General features: G+C 41.1%; 1 protein-coding gene across 1 annotated transcript in view; it reads left to right on the top strand.

The window, feature by feature from the left end:
* Nucleotides 1-21,134, top strand: part of LOC110218752 (voltage-dependent calcium channel subunit alpha-2/delta-4) — a 133,565-nt gene that overhangs the window by 15,935 nt on the left and 96,496 nt on the right. Inside the window, exons 6-16 of the mRNA XM_078156109.1 lie at nucleotides 3,016-3,076; nucleotides 3,546-3,696; nucleotides 6,666-6,740; nucleotides 8,916-9,005; nucleotides 9,126-9,239; nucleotides 9,656-9,734; nucleotides 11,812-11,945; nucleotides 14,799-14,876; nucleotides 15,483-15,563; nucleotides 16,144-16,218; nucleotides 19,252-19,338. Of these exons, the coding sequence (XP_078012235.1) occupies nucleotides 3,016-3,076; nucleotides 3,546-3,696; nucleotides 6,666-6,740; nucleotides 8,916-9,005; nucleotides 9,126-9,239; nucleotides 9,656-9,734; nucleotides 11,812-11,945; nucleotides 14,799-14,876; nucleotides 15,483-15,563; nucleotides 16,144-16,218; nucleotides 19,252-19,338 (1,025 nt within the window). The remainder of the gene's footprint in view (nucleotides 1-3,015; nucleotides 3,077-3,545; nucleotides 3,697-6,665; nucleotides 6,741-8,915; nucleotides 9,006-9,125; nucleotides 9,240-9,655; nucleotides 9,735-11,811; nucleotides 11,946-14,798; nucleotides 14,877-15,482; nucleotides 15,564-16,143; nucleotides 16,219-19,251; nucleotides 19,339-21,134) is intronic.

Raw genomic sequence — 21,134 nt, 5'->3', positions numbered from 1 at the left:
GCAGTCAGACATCTAAGAGAAGATGAAAAAGGATAGCTAATGTGGCACAGTACTGGGTCTGAAGTTGCAGGACCTTAATCCAGCCCCTAGCCTTGCCATTTGCTACCTGTGTGACTTTGGACAAGTTGTTTCACTTTTTACTCATTTGTAAAATAAGAGGGTTGGACTGCATAACTGCTAAGGTCTATTCCTCTATGAGTGTCAGGAAAATAGAAGAGAGGTCGTCCGGGAGAAAAAAATGATCAATGGTGTCAAATGCTGCAAAGAGGTTAAGAAGAATAAGGATTGAGAAAAAACCACTAGATCTAGCAATTAAATCATTGGTGACCTTGCAAAGAGCAATCATAACCAAGCTGAGCTTATGGTCAGCTGAAACCCCAAAGTCTTTTCTGCAGAGACTACTGTTAAGTCAGTTCTCCCTCATGTTTTATTTGTTTAAATTTTTAACCTTAATTGTATTTATTTCTGTTTTCGTTTTCTTAGAGAGAGGCAGCACAGTATAATGGATTTTGTGTTGTTCAGTTTTTGTTGTTGTTCAGTCATGTCCAACTCTTCATGACATTATTTGGGGTTTTCTTGGCAAAGCTACTGGAGTGGTTTGCCATGTCCTTCTCTAGTTCATTTTACAGATGAAGAAACTGAGGCAAACAGGGTTAAGTGACTTGCCCAGGGTCACACAAGTAACAAGTGTCTGAGGCCAGATTTAAACTCAGGAAAATGAGTCTTCCTGACTTCAGGCCCAGCACTCTATCCATTGCACCCCCTAGCTGCCCCAATATAGTGGATAACTAGCCTCTGAGTTAGGAAGATCTGTGTTCAAGTCCTGCCTTAGACATATACTGGCTATGTGACTCACCCTGACTTCTCAATGTCCCCAGGTGATTCTCAAAAACTGTAAACTGCTAAAACAATATGCATTAGTAGGAAAAAAAAAACCCTCATTCAAAGCTCCCTACACTGGTAAAATCACAGGTCCCATACCAAAATAATTGACACCCATTATTTTTTAGCAGATTAGCATCATTTGGGAAAATGTTGCTCCAATTAAAAAAAAAGGAATAAAATAGTGTCTGAACTATAAGTGAGTGAATTTGACTTTAATTCCTAGCAGGAACATATTCTTAAAGGGATGCTTAGTGAATATATAGACAAGGCAACATAGAAAACCTTATGGCTCCAAGAACAAACCATACTATTACTAGACTGGTAGATCAAGTTAATGCTGCATAATTTACCTAGATTGCAATAATTCACTAAAGCATCTCATATTTTTCTCATGAAAAAAATGAAAAATGTCTACTAGATGTTAGTAAGGTACTAGAAGATAGTAGTAAGGCTTCAGAACTGATTGAAAGTCAAGACTTATGGTTCAATGGCAGCCTGGAAGGTGGTCTCCTATGAAACTCCCCAGAAATCTCTGCTTGCACCTGTGATGTTCTACATTTCTATCATTGTCTTGGAAAATGCATAGATGGTGAATATAGATTGAGGCAGTATTAGGTACTGTATAGGAATTAAGTATAAATCCTGGGTGGAGGCAATGTGATGAATACATCATTAACCCCACGACACTATCAAGATTTGATTCACCAGTTTCCACGATAATAACTCCTGAAGAGTTAGAATTCCAATTCAGTGTTGGAAGAACTAAAGTTGGCTTTTAGATACCATCTCTCTATCAAGTCTTTATAAAATTTTGCCTATTGTCAGTCAAAATTGCTGTTTTTATTGCATATAGATTTCTTTGTGTAATGTGTGAGCTTCATGTATTTTTGTTTCTATTCTGTAAATGTCATTACAAATAAACTCTTATTTATAAAAAAAGAAAATGCATAGATGGGATATTTATCAGATTTTCAGAAGCTGTAGAGCTAAGAGGGAGAGATATAACATAAGATGCAAAAAGATCTTGACAGGCTAGAATATTGGGACAAATTTTAATAAGGTGAAATTTAATAGAAATAAATGCAAAGTCTTACAACTGGGTTCAAAAAAATCAATTTCAAAACAGTACAACAGAAGGGGCATGGCTACATAAAAGTTCATTTGAAAAAGATAGAGGGAGTACTAAAGAATTACAAGCTCATTATGAATCAACAGATTGATATAGCATCCAAAAAGTTAATTTGATCTTGGGTTAGAACAGTGATAGTCCCACAGTGCCCAGATCATATCTGGAGTATTGTGATCAGCTTTGAATACCACATTTTAAGAAGGAGGGCAACCAAGATGGTAAAGAATCTTGAGCTGGTATCATACGAAAGAACAGGATGTTTAGCTTAGAAAAGAGAAGACTTGGAGAACATGATAGTTGCCTTCAAGTATTGGAAGAGGTATCATGTGAAAGAAAAATTAGACTTGTTTTATTTTGCCCCAGGAGGAAGGAATAGGAGCAAAAGGTAGAAGGTAAAAATAAGCAAATTTAGACTTGATGTAAGGAAACATTTTCTAACAGTTAGAGCTGTTCACCAGTGGAATGAGCTGCCTCTGGAGGTGGTGGGTTCACCCCCATTGAAGTTCTTCCTGCAAAGGCTGGATGGCCACCAGTCAGATAGATCATTGTATAAATTCCTTTTATATATGAGTTGTACTAGATAGCCATTGAGGTATCTTCCAACTTTAAATCCTGTGATTATGTGAGTCTGTCCTAATCTCATATTTGGAATCTGCCTATGAGTTGAATAGAGATAAGTGCCCTGGCTCCCAAATTTTGGAGTTCCCCTTTTCTCATTCTCTGCTTATCCTGTGGCAGGCCATGCAGGATTCTGTGGCTGGCAGTTGGGAGAGGGAGAAGTCAGCAGTGAAGGAAGAAGTCTTCCTTTTCTCTTCTTCATTGTCACTCCCCACAGGGCTACCCCCCCTGTGGACCACTGTCATTCAAAGGCTCCGTTCTTACTTAAATGAGTCTGACAATTGTAATAAAAGAGATTGTGGATATGAATGTCATTATATGAGCTATGGTTCTGAGTCTGCCTCCTTGAGCAGATGAAACAGTCCCAGTTCTCTTCTCTCTAGGTATAAAGTGGACCCCTGATGAAAGTGGAGTCATTACCTTTGATTGCCGGAACCGAGGATGGTAAGAGAGCTTGTTCCCTGACAGAGGTGTCTATCCTCCTAACTTTTCCCTGATTGTCTTGGGGCTTTAACTTCCTCCTTGGTCAGCCAATCAAAAAGTATTTACTAAGCAGCTACTGTCAACTGTGCTCAGAGACTCAAAAAAAAAGCAACATTCATGGTCCCTGCTCTTAAGGAGCTTATATTTGAACGGCGTCTGAGCTGGGAAAGAAGAGAGGGAGGCAGCGTTCCTGTCCAGCTGCCTCTTTTCACCAATGAGATTATTCTTGCTGTAACCTCTCCTCACTCACATGGTTTGGTGTCAACCCAAATTCTCCACTTACACTGTCTACCTTGGAATCTTCCCTAGCCAGACGCTGAATCATCCCACTGCATGGCTCACTTCTTCCCCCTTTTTTTGTGCCTTGTGGTGAGGCTATCAGATTCAAGCTCAAAGGAACAGTCAGGATTCTTTTGCCTTTTTTCCAAAGGTACATCCAAGCTGCCACTTCTCCCAAGGATATTGTGATTCTGGTGGATGTGAGTGGTAGTATGAAGGGGCTGCAGATAGCCATCGCCAAGCATACCATCTCTACTATCTTGGACACCCTGGGGGAGAATGACTTTGTCAATATCATAGCGGTGACTATATCCTCCTATTCTAGAACAACCTTCACCCAGTGACCCTAGAACACTCCTGTTCTACGTGCTGTAGAATGATCTCTAGGCCATGTGTGAATCTAGCGTGTTTCCTGACACCCTCTGCAGTAGACCTTAGCTCACTGTCAGTTTCCTGTCCTTTGTGCTCTAGAGTGACTTGCTGTGTCCTTAATTTAGAATGATTCTTGACTCCCATCTTTAAAACAATTTCTACCCCTACCCCTATTTTCTTTACCATTTATGTGGACTCACTACCCTGGTATAAGGAGCATATAGGAGGCAAAAACTCAAAGATGTCTGTGTTCTAGAACTTCCCAGTGATCTCATGACTGAGGACCTTCATTCACAGAGAGAGAAAAAAAGGAAATGAAGGGAGGAGGAATTACTGATCACCTGTGATAAGTGTGCAAAGGAATCAGGGAGAGGGACTGGGACCTAGGTGAGGCATGCATGCAGATGGCCATCCCTTTAACAGAGGTCACTGGAAGGCCTTACCACACCAGCAAGCCACTATGTCTAAAAGCACCAAGATTATCCTTTGAGAAAAAGCAGTGTCCAAAAGGCTCCTGATGAAACACAAATATATTGCCTAGAAGTGACAAGACATTAACTCATTAATACCATTGTTCATTATTACTTATATTAGCAAGAGGAAACAAGGGATAAACAGTGGGAGTGGGAGTGAAAATATTTGGAGAAGGGGGTTCTATGGAAGGAAGTCAGCCCCAGGTAGGACACTACTAGGAAGCTCAGGAGCTTCACATCCCACCTCCTTCAAAGGGCAATATTAAACAGGGCAGCTAGGTGGCGCAATAGATAGAGAACTGGCCATGGAGTCAGGAGGACCTGAGTTCAAATCCAGACTCAGACATTTACTAGCAGTGTGAATGTGGGTAAGTTACAAGTCACTTAACTCCAATTGCCTTAAAAAAAAAAAAAGAGGGGCAATAGTGAAGAAAGCACTCTTTAAATCGATTCACTAAATACCCTGCATTTCTGCAATACTAATAATAGGTATTATTAGGGATAGTTGGATACTAATAGCTAAGTACTAATTAGAAAGATGCTAATAATAGTTATTATTAGTATCATGGAGACATTGGGTATTTAGTGAGGGAAGAACATGCCAAAATCAAATCTTGCTGATTTCAAAATCTTTCTATTGGTCAGCCCTATATTAGCATGAAAGATTGATAGGACAGAACATGGATAGATCCTCCAGGTCCATTATATTCTCCTCAGACCTCACCTTTTCTAGCCTCCTATCAATGTTAAGTCCTAATTCTCATGCGCATACTGTATCCCTACTTCTGTGAATGTAGTAGTAATGGAAGGGATACACTCAGCAGGTTTCTGTCATTCACTAGGAATAAATGAACACATTCTTCCTATCAAAGAGATTTAACTGGCTCCCCTCACCCCCACCCCTAGCCTTTTTCTACATGGAAGAGAAGCGCATGAGAGAAGTATGCGTTCTTCATATTATCCTTGCTGATGCCCGTCAAAATCAATGCTGTCCATTGTACTATATCCGGGTATCACCCCTTTTCTTACTTAGACCAAAAGTAGATTAAAAATACCAAAATTAGCTCCAAGAACTTAACTTTTTGTTGCATAAGAAGTCAATTCACATTCTTTTCCCTAGTTGATAAATAAAATATATTTTCCAAGCCTATAACAGTGAGAAAAAGGACAGATTGAGGAGCAGGGAGGTAGGAAGGGGATGAGAAGCCATCTCCCCTCTATCCCAGGGCCACTTTAGCCAATCAAAGCAGCACCTCCAGCCTTTGAGGAATAACAAGTCAGAGTGCTAAGGGGGACATGCCTGAAGGTTCAGTCCTTAAGACTAGGCAGGAGGTCACAGGCCGCTGACTACATCTTAGCCCACCTAGTTATAATATTGCACATAAAATGCTTCGAGGTTATAGTGTATGGTGAAAAGAGCTCTGGATTTGAAGTCAGAGGACTGGAGTTTGTAACCTAATGCAGCTACTTATTATTGGTGTGGCTTTAGGCAAATTTCTAGCCTCAGTTTCCACATCTGAAAAATGAGGGAATTGGACTAGATCAGAGGCATCGAACATGAGGGCAAGATGGAAGCAAAACCAGATTAAAATGTAGTTGGGATACATTTAGATAGATAAGATAGATAAAATGTAATAGAACATAGATGATGTAAATATGTAGTTTTCCAAGTGACTCAAGGATCCCTATGTATGGTTTAGTGGCCCCCTTTCTATTTGAGTTTAATACCACTGGTCTAGATGGCCCCCAAGGTCTCTCCTAGCTCTTAATATATGATGCTAAGTGATTGCTAATTGAGGGGCACTTTTCCATTAATGTTAATTCTACTTAAGTAATTTGCTTGTTTTTTCCCTTTCAGTCCAGTTATGTTATTTTATTAGTGTAGAAAATGTTCTCCATTGTTGTAGATTAAGTCATCTACAATTTATAGTCTTAAAGGGTTTCCAGGAACACTGAGAGGTTAAATAATTTGCCCATCACAAAATGACCAAGTAAGGATTTGAACTTGGGTCTGATTCCAAAGCCAGCCATCTATTTACAATATATACAACGACTCTCACAATACTATATTATACACAATTTACTATATATAATGACTCTCAAGTCATTGCTGTGAAGACCAAGTGAATTTGCTCAGCAGAAGTTATTTTTCTCAGTTCTTTCAAAGTGGAACAACAATATCAGGGCAAATTTCTATGATGTTGGAAGGTCTGAGACAGAATGATTAGGGCTCACATGTCCTGTCCTAGCCAAGTTTGCCAAGAGTAAATTACTCCTCCTGACCACGGCACAAGAGTCCACAGGCTACTTGGGTGATTCTGACCCTACAGGCCGCCTGCCTAAGCTTCACTGGAGGTTGACTATCTAAACTGACCCTGTCTCATTCTCTCCCTCTTCCCTACAATGTTCCCTTCTACTGGCTACAGTACAATGATTACGTTCATTATGTGGAACCTTGTTTTAAAGGGATTCTCGTTCAGGCTGACAGAGACAATCGAGAGGTGAGTAAAATTGTCGGTGCCATAACAAACCAGAACCCAACATCCAAAACCATAACCAAACCCAACACTATGAATCTGGAAAACAACAAGGGTTTATTCAGTTTGTCATCAAGCAAACCCCACCCATATAGGCAGAGACTTTCCAAAGGAAGAAAAGGATGAAGCTTATATAGGTTTCAATTTAGGCAGGAGGTGAATTGAGTATGGGGCACTTGGACAAGGGGTAGGAATAGGGGAGGTGGTATTGGATAGGGCCTCTTGCTGGGCTCTTCTTCAGATTAGCTATTTCTTATAACTCCACCCTAATAGATGGGACTGTCATTGCTGTTTCAGAGGTAAGGAAGGTAGCAGACAGGGTAGGGGTTGCAATACAAAAAGAGTCAGGGGAAAGATAGGGGAACTACTGATAAAATGGAGTTGTTTTAGCTTTTTCGATTACCCATGGCATCCACACTGGGACAAATAGTTTCTCCTTGCTGCTGGATTAGTGTTGAATCTGCTTCTCTCTTGAACTTGTATTTATTCTCATATGATGAAAGGATGCACAATTCTATGTAAATATATGCAGCACTGTTCTTTGGCAGACTAACTACCCATTTACCCAGAGCAAATAGCAAATGCTTCTTCAGGAGAGAAGAAAAGAAGACTAATTTCACTCAGTCAATTCTTAAGTAGAGTAATTAATCACTTTGTAAGAATACTAGTTGACCTACTAGATTGTAAAGTCTGTGAAGGCAGGGGGAGTCTTGTTTAATCTTACATCTCCCCCAGCTGTATTCCCAAAGTGGTGAAATGGGACCACAAGCCCTAGCAGGGCCTCCAAGCTTCTGGAAAGGCTCTGAGCATGGGCACAGAGGCAGATTCTGTTGTTCCAGGACCTCACACCCTGCATGATGAATTTTTTTGGTCTCAGCAGCTCATGAAGACCATCTTCGAGGTCTAGAAGGTCTGTGCACTCTGTGTATGGGGGTAGAAGAGGAGAGAAAGCACCCACACACCCCATGAAATTATAGATATTTTGAGGATCTGTGCATAGAGGGTAGAGGTGGAGGAAGCATCCACATTCCCTATTAAATGAGACATATTTTGAAATGTCCAGCAGAGTACTCTGCATATAGTAAGCATCTATTCAATATTTGTTAAAGACCTCAATGACCTCAGGGGCTAAATATCCAGCTTGTGGATTATCCAGGTAGCCCTTATTCCTCACTCCCCCACTTCTCCTCCCATCATTCTCTCTCCTGCTCTGGGTGTCTGGCCCATTTCAGTTCTACTAGGGGAGGGTCAAAAAATAAACACTTAACTAGAATGCAAAGAGAAGTATACTCTAGTTAGCCCCATTTCTGCCACTCTCGGTGTAACCTTGGCCAAGTCTCTGGCTACTGAGAAAATGAAGAGTTTGGACTAGTATGGTAATTTATGGTCTTTTCCACCTCTCAAGATCCTATGAATCTCTAAATAAGGGCACCTAAGGGTAAGACAGAGGAGGAAAAATTATAACCAATTAATTTGGGCCTTTGAGAGAAGCTCTTTAAAATGTTAGTTGAAGGTGAAGACATGAATATATGTATCTGTTGTCCTAAAAGTATCAGTGCCACTTTAAGTTTTAAAGACATTTTAGGATACTTGGTATATGGGAGTTTGAGTTGATTCCCAAATGCAAGCTTGCAAACATATTTGATAGTGAAAACAGTGGACCGAAAGACAAAATATTTGAATTTTAATCCTCCTTGTACCTTTGTTTCCCACTTGGACCCATTATTGAACCCTTTGGTATCTCAGGGGATACCCCAATAATAGGCCATAATTACAGAAACTGCTTTTGAGATGTCATGACTATCATTGACCTGAAAAGACTTAAAAGCTGAGTAGATGCTGGCTCTGGCTGGTCATTTCTTAAGAGAAGCATTTGTAATGAGCCATTCATACCCTCACTTCTCATTCTTAAAACCAATGATATGTATTTGGGTAACCAGCTATTTGAGTGTGATCATAAATCAAAATGAAGTTAACTGGTTATTGGTGAAACCTTAACCTCAAAAGCAGTTTGGTCTAACCAATTACCCAAGCTTGTTAGCTTGTTAGCAGGTATCTGCTTCCTCCTATACTAGTCCCATGTTGTATCTATATGATTGAACTTTGTGTGGTTTTTCCATCTTTCTCTTACTTTGCCAGCATTTCAAGCAGCTTGTGGAAGAGTTGATGGTCAAGGGTGTGGGAATTGTGGACAAGGCACTGAGTGAAGCCTTCAGGATCCTGAAGCAGGTTAAGGCACTATGTAGTATGTATATGGAGTGGGGGTAAGGGGTGTGAAGGAGGGGCCAGGGAGAAGAACAAAGGGAACGTAGTATTTTCCATTTCCTTCTCTCACTCCTGCCCTTACAGTTCCGAGAGGATGGACGAGGAGGCCTCTGTAACCAAGCCATCATGCTGATCACTGATGGGGCAGTAGAGGACTACGAGACTATATTTGAGAAGTATAACTGGCCTGATCGAAAGGTTAATTTCTGAATGAAGAAGGGATAGGGGGATAATTGCCACTATTCATCTAGAAAGTGCTAGTATAGAAGATGGAGCAGGAAAGGATTCATGGTAAAAGGCTTGGAAACTAAAGGTCCATAAATGTGTTTCCAGCTCTGCTGCTAACTCACTCTGCCTCCCTGTCCTCAGCCTCTTCTTTAATCAGATGAAGGATCACAAGCCTTTACAATGGCTCAGTTTTCTCCTGTCCATATTGGGGAAATGGGGGAGGGGGACAGGAGGAGAAAACAGGAGAGGAGCATCAAGGGTTTAGAAATTATAAAGCACTTAATATCTAAGTGCCAATCAATTAAATAAGTAAGTAACAATAATAATAAAGATTGCATGGGTTTTCTGAGTTAATCTAGGTCTTTTTTTCTTTCTTTCTTGATCAGGTTAGAGTTTTTACTTACCTCATTGGGAGAGAGGTCACTTTTGCTGACAGGATGAAGTGGATTGCATGTAACAACAAAGGTATGTAGCCTATTAATAGAGCTTCCCCAAGTCAACACATGCAATAAAGGGAGATTGGTTTTGACCGGACACCAGACATGGTACCAGCCACAATAGCTTACTAGGCAGAAATGCTAAGAACAGACTTTCCATCACAAGAGGGGTTGGCTGGAAGCAGGACCATTGCTGTCTCTCTTCCTCTCTCTTCTGGGGAAGTCCCCCAAATTCAGGCCAGTTCTGTATTATTCTGCACCACCTTACTAGCTATCAAGTTTGAAGTATCTTTGGCCAGCAAGGTTCTTACCCACCAAATGTTCTCCTGCCACTCTAGCATGCTGCAGAGGAAAACAGCATGATACAGTGAAAACGAATATCCAAAATACCCAACAAGTAATATGACCTTGAGCAAGTCTTTTGGGATCACAGCTCTAGAGCTAAAAGGGACATCAGGATCCATCCAATCCAACCTTCTCATTTTTCAGCTGAGGAAACTGAGACCTAGAGAAGTTAAAGTCTTCCCCAAAGTCATCCAAGTAGTGAACATCAGAGGAAGGGACTAGACCCAGGTCCTCTGACTCCAGAACTAGTGCCCTTTCCATTTAACTGATATAATTATCCCCATTTTACTGAAACCAAGACACAGAGAGGTTAAAGGATTTGGCCAATGTCACACAGTCAGTAAATCTTAGAGCTGGAAGGAAATTTAGCAATTACCTAGTCTAATCCCTTCATCCTATAGATATGAACATGATGAAAGGATTAGGCTAAAAGATCTTCAAAGTCCTTTCCAACTCTATGATCATTTTGTTGTTATCATTGAGTCATTTCAGTCCTGTCTTGATCCCACTTGGGGTTTTCTTGACAGAGATACAGGAGTGGTCTGACATTTCCTTCTCCAGCTCATTTTACAGATCAGGATCACCCACCTAGTAAGTTTCTGAGGCCAGATTTGAACTCAGGAAGATGAGTCTTGCTGGTTCTAAACCCAGTGCTCTATCCACTGCACCATTTACCTGCCCCTTCTAAGAGCATATTAAGTTCTAATTCCTATCTTTACCAGATGTACCTGAGGGCTATAAGCAATAGTAATACAGACATCTCTCTCTAGGACCTTTTGGTCCTGGGTCCATGGGCTAGTGCTTATTTGTACAGTTGTCTACAGCCTGAGTAGCCAATGCTACAAGCAACGGATGTCCTTCCCTTCAAACTCTTTCCCTTTACTCACTTCTCTACCCGCTCAAAGTCCATGTCCTTCATGAAAAGTTGGCCAAGTAGACTATTGGAAATATTCCCAACACTTGGGCTATGCCCTACTTTGCAAGTTGAGGGGAACCACTCAGGGTTACCTATCCTATTAATTAAGAGTTGCAATGGATAAGACATCCTTATGTCTAGCCTGTCAGATTCTTCCTAATGTCATTAGATTGTAAGCTCCTTGAGGGGAAGGAGTATCTTTTGCCTCTTTTGCATCCCCAGCACTTAGTACAGTGCCTAACATGTAGTAGATGCCTGTAATTGTTGTTGTTGTTGTTGTTGAGTGTTTTTCAGTCATAGACGGACTCTTTGTGGTGTCATTTGGGGTTTTCTTGGCAAAGATACTAGAGTGGTTTTCAACTTCCTTCTCCAGCTCATTTTACAGATAGGGAAACTGAGGCAAACAGAAACAGCGACTTGCCCAGGGTCATAAAGCTAGTAAGTGTCTGAGGTCAGATCTGAACTCAGGAAGATGAGTCTTACTGACTCCAGGCCTGGCATTCTATCCACTGTGCCAGCTAGCTGCCCCTAGTACAGACCTAATAAATGTTTATTGTTTGATTGATTAATAAAATTTATTCCACTTTCTCTGGTTCAGAAATCAATAAAAAGGGCATACAGTCATCATTCTGTTTATAATCACTTTTCACATACAAACTCTGCCTTTGCCATCTCTGGAACAAGGGACCTAAGCTGGAGACTACCTGGAGTCCAGTTGTCCCTCAATTCCTTCTCCTGCTCCATCTTGTGCCCAGACGAATCCCTAACCAAATGCATGAAAAGAGAATGTGCAGGGAGAGAGGGAGGCTGAAGGGTGATTCAAGTACTCCTTTCTTCTGCATAGGCTACTACACACAGATCTCCACCCTGGCAGACGTCCAAGAGAATGTGATGGAGTACCTGCATGTGCTCAGCCGCCCCATGGTCATTAATCATGACCATGACATCATCTGGACAGAAGCATACATGGACAGCAAGGTAAGGGGTCTTGGGGGATAGAGACTCTGGATTCATAGTCCAGTTAAAAGGAGTTGGGGGAAACCTAAGCTCATGATCACCCCTTCTCCTTAATCAGTGAATCTTAACTAGCCACAAGGACCACATTCCCAAGACAGGAAGTGAGTAAGCAGGGCAAAGTTTTGAAGCTGGTCATCATTGCTCTCCAATTCTTCTTATCAGTGCCCCTCTTCTGCCTCCTGATACCTCTTCCCGTCCCAAGGTTCCAGGTACCTCAGTGCTGCTCTCTAGCTACTTGGAGCCCATAACACTAGCATATCACTCAAGCCAATCCTTTCTAGGCTATGCCTTGCTCTGAAATTTTTCTCTACCTCTTCCCCACATTAAAATTCATATTCCCCTTGTAATTCTCTCATATTGGATAAATTCATTGACACTAAAGTATTAGTGGCAGATGTGAGTTTAATGAGCTACTCTTCCTAGGTATATTTAAAAGAGCTTCCTCCCTCTCTTTCTAGAAAATTTAAAAAAAATTCATTTTTATTGCTGAAATTTCAGGTAGTGTTGTGAAAGAGAGATTTTAGGGATGAGAGACGGTGCCTTCTCAGCTCCCTCCAAATCTTACCTACTACATAGGCAGCCTCCTCTTGGGAAAAAGAAGCTAATTTAACACATTATGTTGGCATGGTTATCAACAGGCAGGGTGGTGCCCGGGATTTCTTAGTAAAAGAGACAATCAAAAGGCTTCCATCCAGTTTTGTTTATGACTTGCTATATGTAAGTTCCTTACAGTAGATTATATTGTACTTGTGTTCCTAGCACAGTACCTGGAACATAAAGGATATTTAATAAATACTTGATTGACCCAAGGCAAAGTTATTCTTGCCTCTGCTTCAGTCTTTCTTGCCTTTTGTTTGTTAATTGGGAATAATGAAGTTGTTTGATCTGCCCATAGTCTAATTAATCTACCTACAAGAAACTCATCCAAAAGGGTAGGGTCTTAAAGATGTTTTCCTAACACTGTTCACTGGTTGCTCTCATGATGCACTTTTATGAGGAAACTCTTACTTCATCTGGACTAATTTCTCCTTAAACTGTTCATGTTCCTTTGATGTTTAATGCAAAGTCTTGCTCAATAGTAGGTATTTCACAAATGTTTATTGACTGAATGAATGCATCTTCATTGTGCTTAAGTCTCCCTCTGCCATCATGTTTCATGCTTTCCATTCTCACATTATTTGCTCCTCCATTCATCCATGCTGTCCCTAAGCTGCCACAGTCTGAGGAGGTAACAGCCTCTCTAGTGCACTAAGTGTGGTTTTTCCTTTCTGTTGAATGTCTGTCTGTCTGCATGATGGGGGAGCTATCAAGGAGATAGTTGTCCCCGGACTCATGAACAACAGAGTCAGAGAAGGACTGTGACAGGCAGAGTATGAAAGCCGGAATTATAGAGCCTTTAGCAGCCAGTAGCCAGCCCCTAAGAGTAAGCCATTAGCAAGAACTTGGGAAGATCAGGGCTCATGGCACAGAGGGAACCATGTTACCTTATAACTTACAGACATGGTTGCCGCCAGACTTTTTCTGCCAAGCTTTTCTTTGGCATTTCACAGATCCCTTATCAAAGTTTCTCCTTTTTCCTTCTGCTGCCATAGCTGATGTACCTTCACTTTTATGTTTAAAATCCGAAAAAAAAAACCTATAAAAAATCCAACACTCCCTGAAAACTCCACTCTCTCTCCTTTCTTTCCTTTGGCTGTGCTTTCCATTCCTGGGGGAAGTGCTTCCTTTTCACAGATTCATGGTCCAGTCCCTTACCATCAAGCCAGGCCATATGAAATACAGATGTGCCACCAATTAAAAACAAAGGCAGGCATATAAAACATTAATTTACAAGACAGATAAATTGGTTGGGACCCTTCATAAAGTATTCTTTACCTTCCAAAATGACTCACTACAGCTTCCTTAAAGAGCTAACTCTCCTAGTGAATTCAGAATATGATTCATTTTACAAAAGATCTACCAATTTACAACTTTCTAGAAACATTTCTATCGCCCCCCAAAAAAGTGTGGATTCCTTTCTCTGGATAGCAATAGGGACCTCAGAAAAGTGTTGGTGTGGCAGGTGAGATGAAAAGCCAGGCATTTCATGATATGGTCTGGTTGGTTGAAGAAGATCCCAGATCTAGGGGAGAGATAGTTCGTGTGCACATATGTCTCATCACTGAGTGATCAGTGGAACACTTGACTGTCTGGTGGCATGTATTTGTGGTGCTGTGGCTTAACATATAAGTAGGTGTCTATAAAAAGTCAAGTGTTTGGACTGTTTTTCCTTTGATCGTGTCTGTGCTGTGGTTTGTACCTGCAAAATGTCCATGTGTTTGATCTACTCTTAAATGTGGAATTCTCTTGATGTCCACATGGTGGTACGTCTTTATTATTTTCTGGATATACACGTTATGCCTGTATTCCACAGTCACAAGAATCACTTGTATGTTGCCAGTACATCAGAAGGCTTTCAGCAGTTTGGATGTGAGCTTGGCTGAGAGTACTGGGATTCTGAGATTTGGGTCTGTGCTTTGCCTAAAGCAGATGTTAAATGAGCCACAATAGAATCTCAGACCTACTGGCATTTCTTCACTAAGAATTTAGACTTTCGTTTGAAAAGCAGGGTTGGTTCCGCCACCCCTAAGCAACAAGATGGCAGCCACCTTCTTGAGTCACATTTACTTCCTATCTTCCTCATCCACAGTAGAGAAGATATCTTTGTAATTATCAGTGCCATGTCCTTTGCAGTCATGTGAGTGTTCTGAATTTGGGCACCTATGAAATTTCTCATTCCTAACTTCTTGCATTTTGCTCCCTCCTCCCTGGCAGCTTTTTGCATTGCAGCCCCAGAGCCTATTGCTTATGACCACAGTGGCCATGCCAGTCTTCAGCAAAAAGAATGAGACAGTAAGTAGCAACCCCAGGACTTCCCACAAGATGGATCTTCTGGTGGGTGGGTCTACTGAAATGACCATAGATTGCTGATCAGATTTCACAACTAGTTACTCAATTCCTTGGACAGATTTAAAGGTTCCATTAGATATCCCCATGCCCTCCTTTGGGCAGAACCAACAAACAAGAAAGCTCACGCTCACATTCTGTTTTTAAGTCCCTCTAAAGAGGGAGATTCCACATCCTCTCTCACTTTCTTTTCCACCAGCCAGGAAATTTTTCCTTATGGGTAACTTTTCCCCCATCTTCACACAAGACAAACTCACCCTGCTATCCTACTAGTGGCCCCTAGATTTAATTCTGGGAAAGTAGAGCTAGAAGGTAAATACAAAGAAAGAGTCTCCAAAGGTCTCTGCCTCTGCTAGAGTCTAGAAAAGCTGAGTTTTCAGTCTGGCCTTTGTCCACAGAGGATGACTAGACTGTTAGTTCCCAGGAGGCAGGGACTGTATCTTGTCTAAATTTGGTATCTCTCCTAGGCTCTACTTGCAGAGTGCTCTGCACATAGTAGGGACTTAACAAGTGTTTACTGAACCAATTGAAATCTAATGCTTACTCTTTCAGAGATCTCATGGCATTCTCCTGGGTGTGGTGGGTTCTGATGTACCTCTTAGAGAACTGCTGAAGCTGGCTCCCCGATACAAGGTAAGCTCCTGATGTGGGGCAAAGTGCTGGCTCCCCCACGGGGGACGTACCCAACTATTATGCAACTCACCTCATTCTGATTTTGCAGCCTTAGACTCCATTGATATTGGTAGGCAGATACAGCCAGATCTAGGGAGAGGCTGAGGCCCCCTCTACCTGTTTGTCTAAAGAAGAGTCTGGGCATTAGAGCTTGGGATTCAACTTCTGCTCCTGATTTGCAAGAACTTAGCCAAGTTCTTTCCCTTCTCTGGGCCTCAGTTTCCTCACTGCCCCTCCCTAATTTATAGTCCTGTTGTAAAAGTGAATGCAATTGTATCCCCAAAGCTCTTAGAACTCCTAGCAGGAAAAGATTTTAGCAGAAGATAAGTTATTATTATTATTATTATTAATTATTACCCTTAGATAAAAACATTCATATGAAAAGGGCTCCAATAGATTAGAACTCCTAATGGAGCTCTATCATTGCTCTATTTCTCCTTACCCACCTATGACAACACTGTCATATATGTAAACTCCACTCCCATCCCAACTACACAATAGATAGAGCAAGATAAATACATTTCCTTCCTTTCTTTTACAGCTAGGGGTGCATGGTTATGCCTTTCTGAACACTAACAATGGCTACATCCTCTCACATCCTGACCTCCGACCCTTGGTAGGTACATGTGCTTTGAGACCCATATGTGGGCAATTGGGGTAGTTCATGAAATCAATTAATCAGTGTTTTTGGAGCACCTGTCATGTCCCAATACTGCACTAAACATCATAAGATATGTAAGAAAATATAAGGCATCATCCCTTCCTTCTAGAAGCTTATGACCTACTTGTAAAGATAAGACTAGAGCAGGAGAAACACATAATGAAACTTCCAAGAGAATATATGCCTAAGTGCTAAATTGTGAGATACAGAAATCCCATAGCATGCAGTCCCTAGGCTCTCCATGCTTCTATTTCCATAACCTACTTACATCACTGTACTTCCCATTGGGAATGTAGCAATTATATAACCAGAACATGCCCTGGGAGGACCACCGTTTTGTGTGTAAAATGTTAGTATTTCATGAATATTCAATATGCATGTACTTGTCTGGAAGCAGCCCATGTCAGAAAGAAACGGAAGTTTGAATAGACTAAGAATTCACAGAATCACTGAAGTTCAGAATTAAAAGGGACCCCAGAGGCCATCTAGTACCTCCCATTCCTAAGAAAGGATTTCTTCCACAGCCCAGCCAACAGAAGGGCATTCAGCCTTCCCTTAAAGACCTCAGGTAAGAGAGAGCAATGAGCTAGCTCATCCCACTTACAGATAGTTCTAATTGTTAGGAGGTTTTTCCTGCTATCAAGCCTAAATTTTCTTCTTTCCAACTTTTACTCTTTGCTCCTGGCTCTGTCTTCCAGGGCCAAACAGAACAAATCTAAGCCCTTTTCCACAGGACAACCTTTCTTTTTATAAGGATTGCCCGATCATTATGTGGCATGGTCCTCCATCATTTCCATTAAAGCTCTCCTTGTTAAAATATGACTCCCACCACAGAACATAACATGTTAGCTACGGTCTGACCAGGAAAGAGAACAGTGAAATTATCCTTACTACAGGATGCTCTTCCTCTCTTAACGCAGCCTGAAATTATGTTAGCCTACTATATAGCTGGGCAGGTAGGTAGAGCAGTATTCAGAGCTCCAGGCCTAGAGTCAGGAAGACGCATGTTCCTGAATTCAAATCCAGCCTCAGACACCAGATGCTTACCAACTGTGTGGCCCTGGGCAAGTCACTTAACCCTGTGTGCCTCATTTTCCTCATCTGCAAAATGAGCTGGAGAAAGAAATGGCAAACTACTCCAGTATTTTTGCCAAGAAAATCCCAAAATGGGGTCACAAAGAATCAAACATGACTGAAAAATGACTGAACAATTACATACTGAGTTTGAGATCTTTCTCACTGAATTGTAATCTAGCCATGCCTCCCCCTTTCTGGACTTATAAAGGTGAGGTTTTTGAACTCAAGACTTTGCATTGATCCCTATTAGATTTCATCTTATTAAATTCGAGATGTAGCATGTTGGATAGAGAGCTAGTCTCAAAGCCAGGATTCAATTCCTGCCTCCGACACATGTTGTGTGACCTTGAGCAAGTCACTTAATTTCTCAATACTCTAAGCTACTCTCTAAGATGGTAAGTTGAAGAGAAGATGCTGACCTGCATAGGCAGAGGGAGTTCTCTCCTCTTGTAAATTCTCTCCTCTCTCTGCTTTGTAAATTTAAAATACTATAAATTTTGGATTATTATAACAGACACTACTTACCATCCTCTGAAAGTACCCTATATCAAGGAAATCACAGGTCCAGTTCCTAGTCCTAAATGACCCAGTATTATGGCTTGTCCAGTTGTTTCTCAACATGGGCCAATGGTGTGAGGTAGCTCTCCCAAAACGTAATTCAATCTTAGGTGGAACTAGTGGCTTAAGTCTCTTCTATCTTCTCTATTCCCACCGCTACCACCCAAATTATGGTATCCTGGGGACTGGAGGTGGGGCATGGAGGAAAGCATTAAACTTAGTGAACCAAGTTCAAATCCTGGCTCTAACACTTATTAGTTTTGTAAGCAAAGGGGAAATGGGATGAGCTCTGAATCTCAGTTTCCTCATCAGCAAAGTAGGTAAAATAATAATTCCATTAGCTGCCACACTCGGTCCTTGTAAAGAAAGCACTTTGTAAATTTAAAATACTACAAACTTTGGATTATTATAACAGACACTACTTACCATCCAACTGATGACATTTGCCTTTTTTATAGGTTTTCTCACCTTTAGGTCATCCCATCTTAACACTATAGTTGGGTTAATCTTCCCCATGTATAGAATTTCTTTTAATTTCAATTAACAAATATTTTGCCCCATTTTGCCCAACTGGGAAAAAACAAGCCAAAAACAAAGCCTTTATAAGCAAAACAAATTCCCACATGGGCCGTAACTAAAAATTTGTATCTCAACCTTCATATTGAGTCCATAACCTCTCTGTCAGGAGGAGGGAGCATATTTTTCATCATTAGTCATGGAACCATGGTTGGTCATTGCATTGATCAGAGTTCTTAATTCTTTCAAAGTTGTTTGTTTTTATAATATTATTGTTATTGTACAAATTGTTCTGCTCACTCCACTATATCAATTCATATGAACTTCCCAGATTTCCTTGACAGAGCCCCTTCCATCATTTCTTATGTAATTCCATTACATTCATAGGCTATGATTTGTTCAGCCACTCCCCAAATGGGCACTCTCTTAATTTCTAGTTCTTTGCCACCATGAAAAGAGCCTCATTTCACTTCTCTAAAACAAAAGCTTTTCATGGTTCCCTATTGCTTACCAAATAAATGGCAAATTCTTTAACAAGGGAGGGACCATTTCTTATTTAAACATTTGAGGGCAGGGAATGCCTTTCACCTCCTTTTGTATCCCCAGCACTTAACAGAGTTCCTGGCATATAGCAGATGCTTAATGAATGTTTACTGACTTACTGAAAGACTCCTTCAGTACTTTACATAGTGCCTTGCACAGAGTAGATATTAAATAAATACTTGTTGAATTGTTGGCCTCTTTGAGTTTTGGAATCTTGGTTTTATGGGAATCTAGGGAGGCTGCAGGAAGGTGGGACTTCATCCTACTCATGTTTTTTCTTGCTGCTCACTTCAGTACAAAGATGGAAAGAAATGGAAGCCCAAGCCCAATTACAACAGTGTGGATCTCTCTGAAGTGGAGTGGGAAGACCAAGATGAAATTGTGAGTGAGAGAAAGGGACGGAGCGGGTAATGCAGCTCAAACATAACAATAACAATGATCACAATAATAATAGCTAACATTTATGCAGCACTTACTATGTTCCAGGCACTGTCCTAAGTGCTTTACAATTATTGTCTCATTTGATCCTTGCCTGGGAGGTAGATGCTATTCTTATCCTCATTTTACAGATGAGGAAACTGAGGCAAACAGAAATTAAGTGATTTGCCCAGAGTCACACAGCTAGTATCTGAGGTCACATTTGAACTCAGGTCTTCCTGACTCCAGGCCCAGCACTTTATCCACTGCACCACCTTACTACTCCTAAACATCTGCAAACCACCTTGCTCACATGCACACAAGCTTTATGTTCAATCTCCTCCTCTTAAAAACCCCTGTGTGAGAGAACAGGCAGGCAGCAAGGCCTTTTTTTTTCACTTTAAGGCAAAGGGGGTCTAGATAGTCTGAATAAGATCTCACAGTAAAAAAAAAAATGTTCTGAATTTAGGAGTGGACATTCTAAAGTGTATGAGTGAGAGATATTGTGATATAGTTGGCTAAAGCTCAGCACTTAGAGTCAAAAACCCTGCATTTAAATCCTATCTTAGACACTCACTAGCTATGGGATCCCAGGCACGGCCCTTCACCTTCCTGACCCTCTGTCTCCTCCTCATGTGTGAGATCAGAATCATCATGCTTGCACTACTTCCATCACAGGCTTGCTGTGAGGAAAGTGTTTTGCCAACACTCTAAGAAAGTAACATGATTGTAAGAATGAGGACACTTCGATTCCAGGCCTGATTCTAAGTCTGCCACAGACATTTCACGTGCCTTGGAACCTTTCACTTCATTTTTTGGATTAGCTGTAAAATGGAGATAAAAATCATGCTCTCCTCCCTCTTTCACTGGGTTGTCCAGAGAATGAAGGACAGCCTTTTAGAAGAAAAGATTCATCAAAATCTAAAGTCCACTTGTTTTCCTGATTATAATGAGTAACACAGTCTACTTCCCCAACACAAGGCATTTCCCCCAAAAGCAAAGCGATTGACCTGGAGTCTGTCCAAATGTTTTTTCCACTTAATGGTGTCCTCCACTTGGACCCATCCTGCAGCTATTTTGGCGATTGTTTGGTCCAGTTAGAAGAGAAGGGAGTCTTTCTTCATTTCTTTTTAGATCATACTTCTGCCTACCTCACTCAGTCTTAGCGGTTCAGTGATCTAGAAGGGGAGCACAGAATCTGTGGTCAGATCAGGTTCAAGACATGAGGATGTGTACTAGCAAGAGGCAAATCACGCAGACCCTCTGAGACTCAGTTTTTTCATCTGTAAAATAGGAATAACAATATTTAACCTCTCTTAGAATTTCTATGAGGAAAGCACTTTAAAGATGCCATAGAAGTGTGAGCTTCTGTTGTATTGTATTGTCTTTATCATGATAAAATATGCTGTTGTCATGGCAGAGTAAATAGAGAGCTGGCCTTAGAGTCCAAAAGACCTGCCTTCAAGCCTTGCCTCTGACACATACTGGCTGTGTGACCCTGGCAAGTTCATTTAATCTTTAAATGCTTAAGTCAGCCCTCTAAGACTCAGTGGTGCAGTGGATAGGGCCCCAGTCCTGGAGTCAGGAGGACCTAAGTTCAAATCTGTCCTCAGATACTTACTAGCTGTGTGACCCTAGGCAAGTCACTTAGCCTTGTGTGCCTCAGTTTCCTCATCTGTAAAATTAGCTAGAGAAGGAAATGGCAAACCACTCCAGTGTCTTTGCCAAGAAAACGCCAAATGGGATCATGGAGAGTCATA

This window comes from Phascolarctos cinereus, unplaced genomic scaffold (genome assembly GCF_003287225.1).
Source record: "Phascolarctos cinereus isolate Bilbo 61053 unplaced genomic scaffold, phaCin_HiC Scaffold_1;HRSCAF=81, whole genome shotgun sequence".
Taxonomy (NCBI): Eukaryota; Metazoa; Chordata; class Mammalia; order Diprotodontia; family Phascolarctidae; genus Phascolarctos; species Phascolarctos cinereus.
This window is presented reverse-complemented; position numbering and strand designations above follow the sequence as displayed.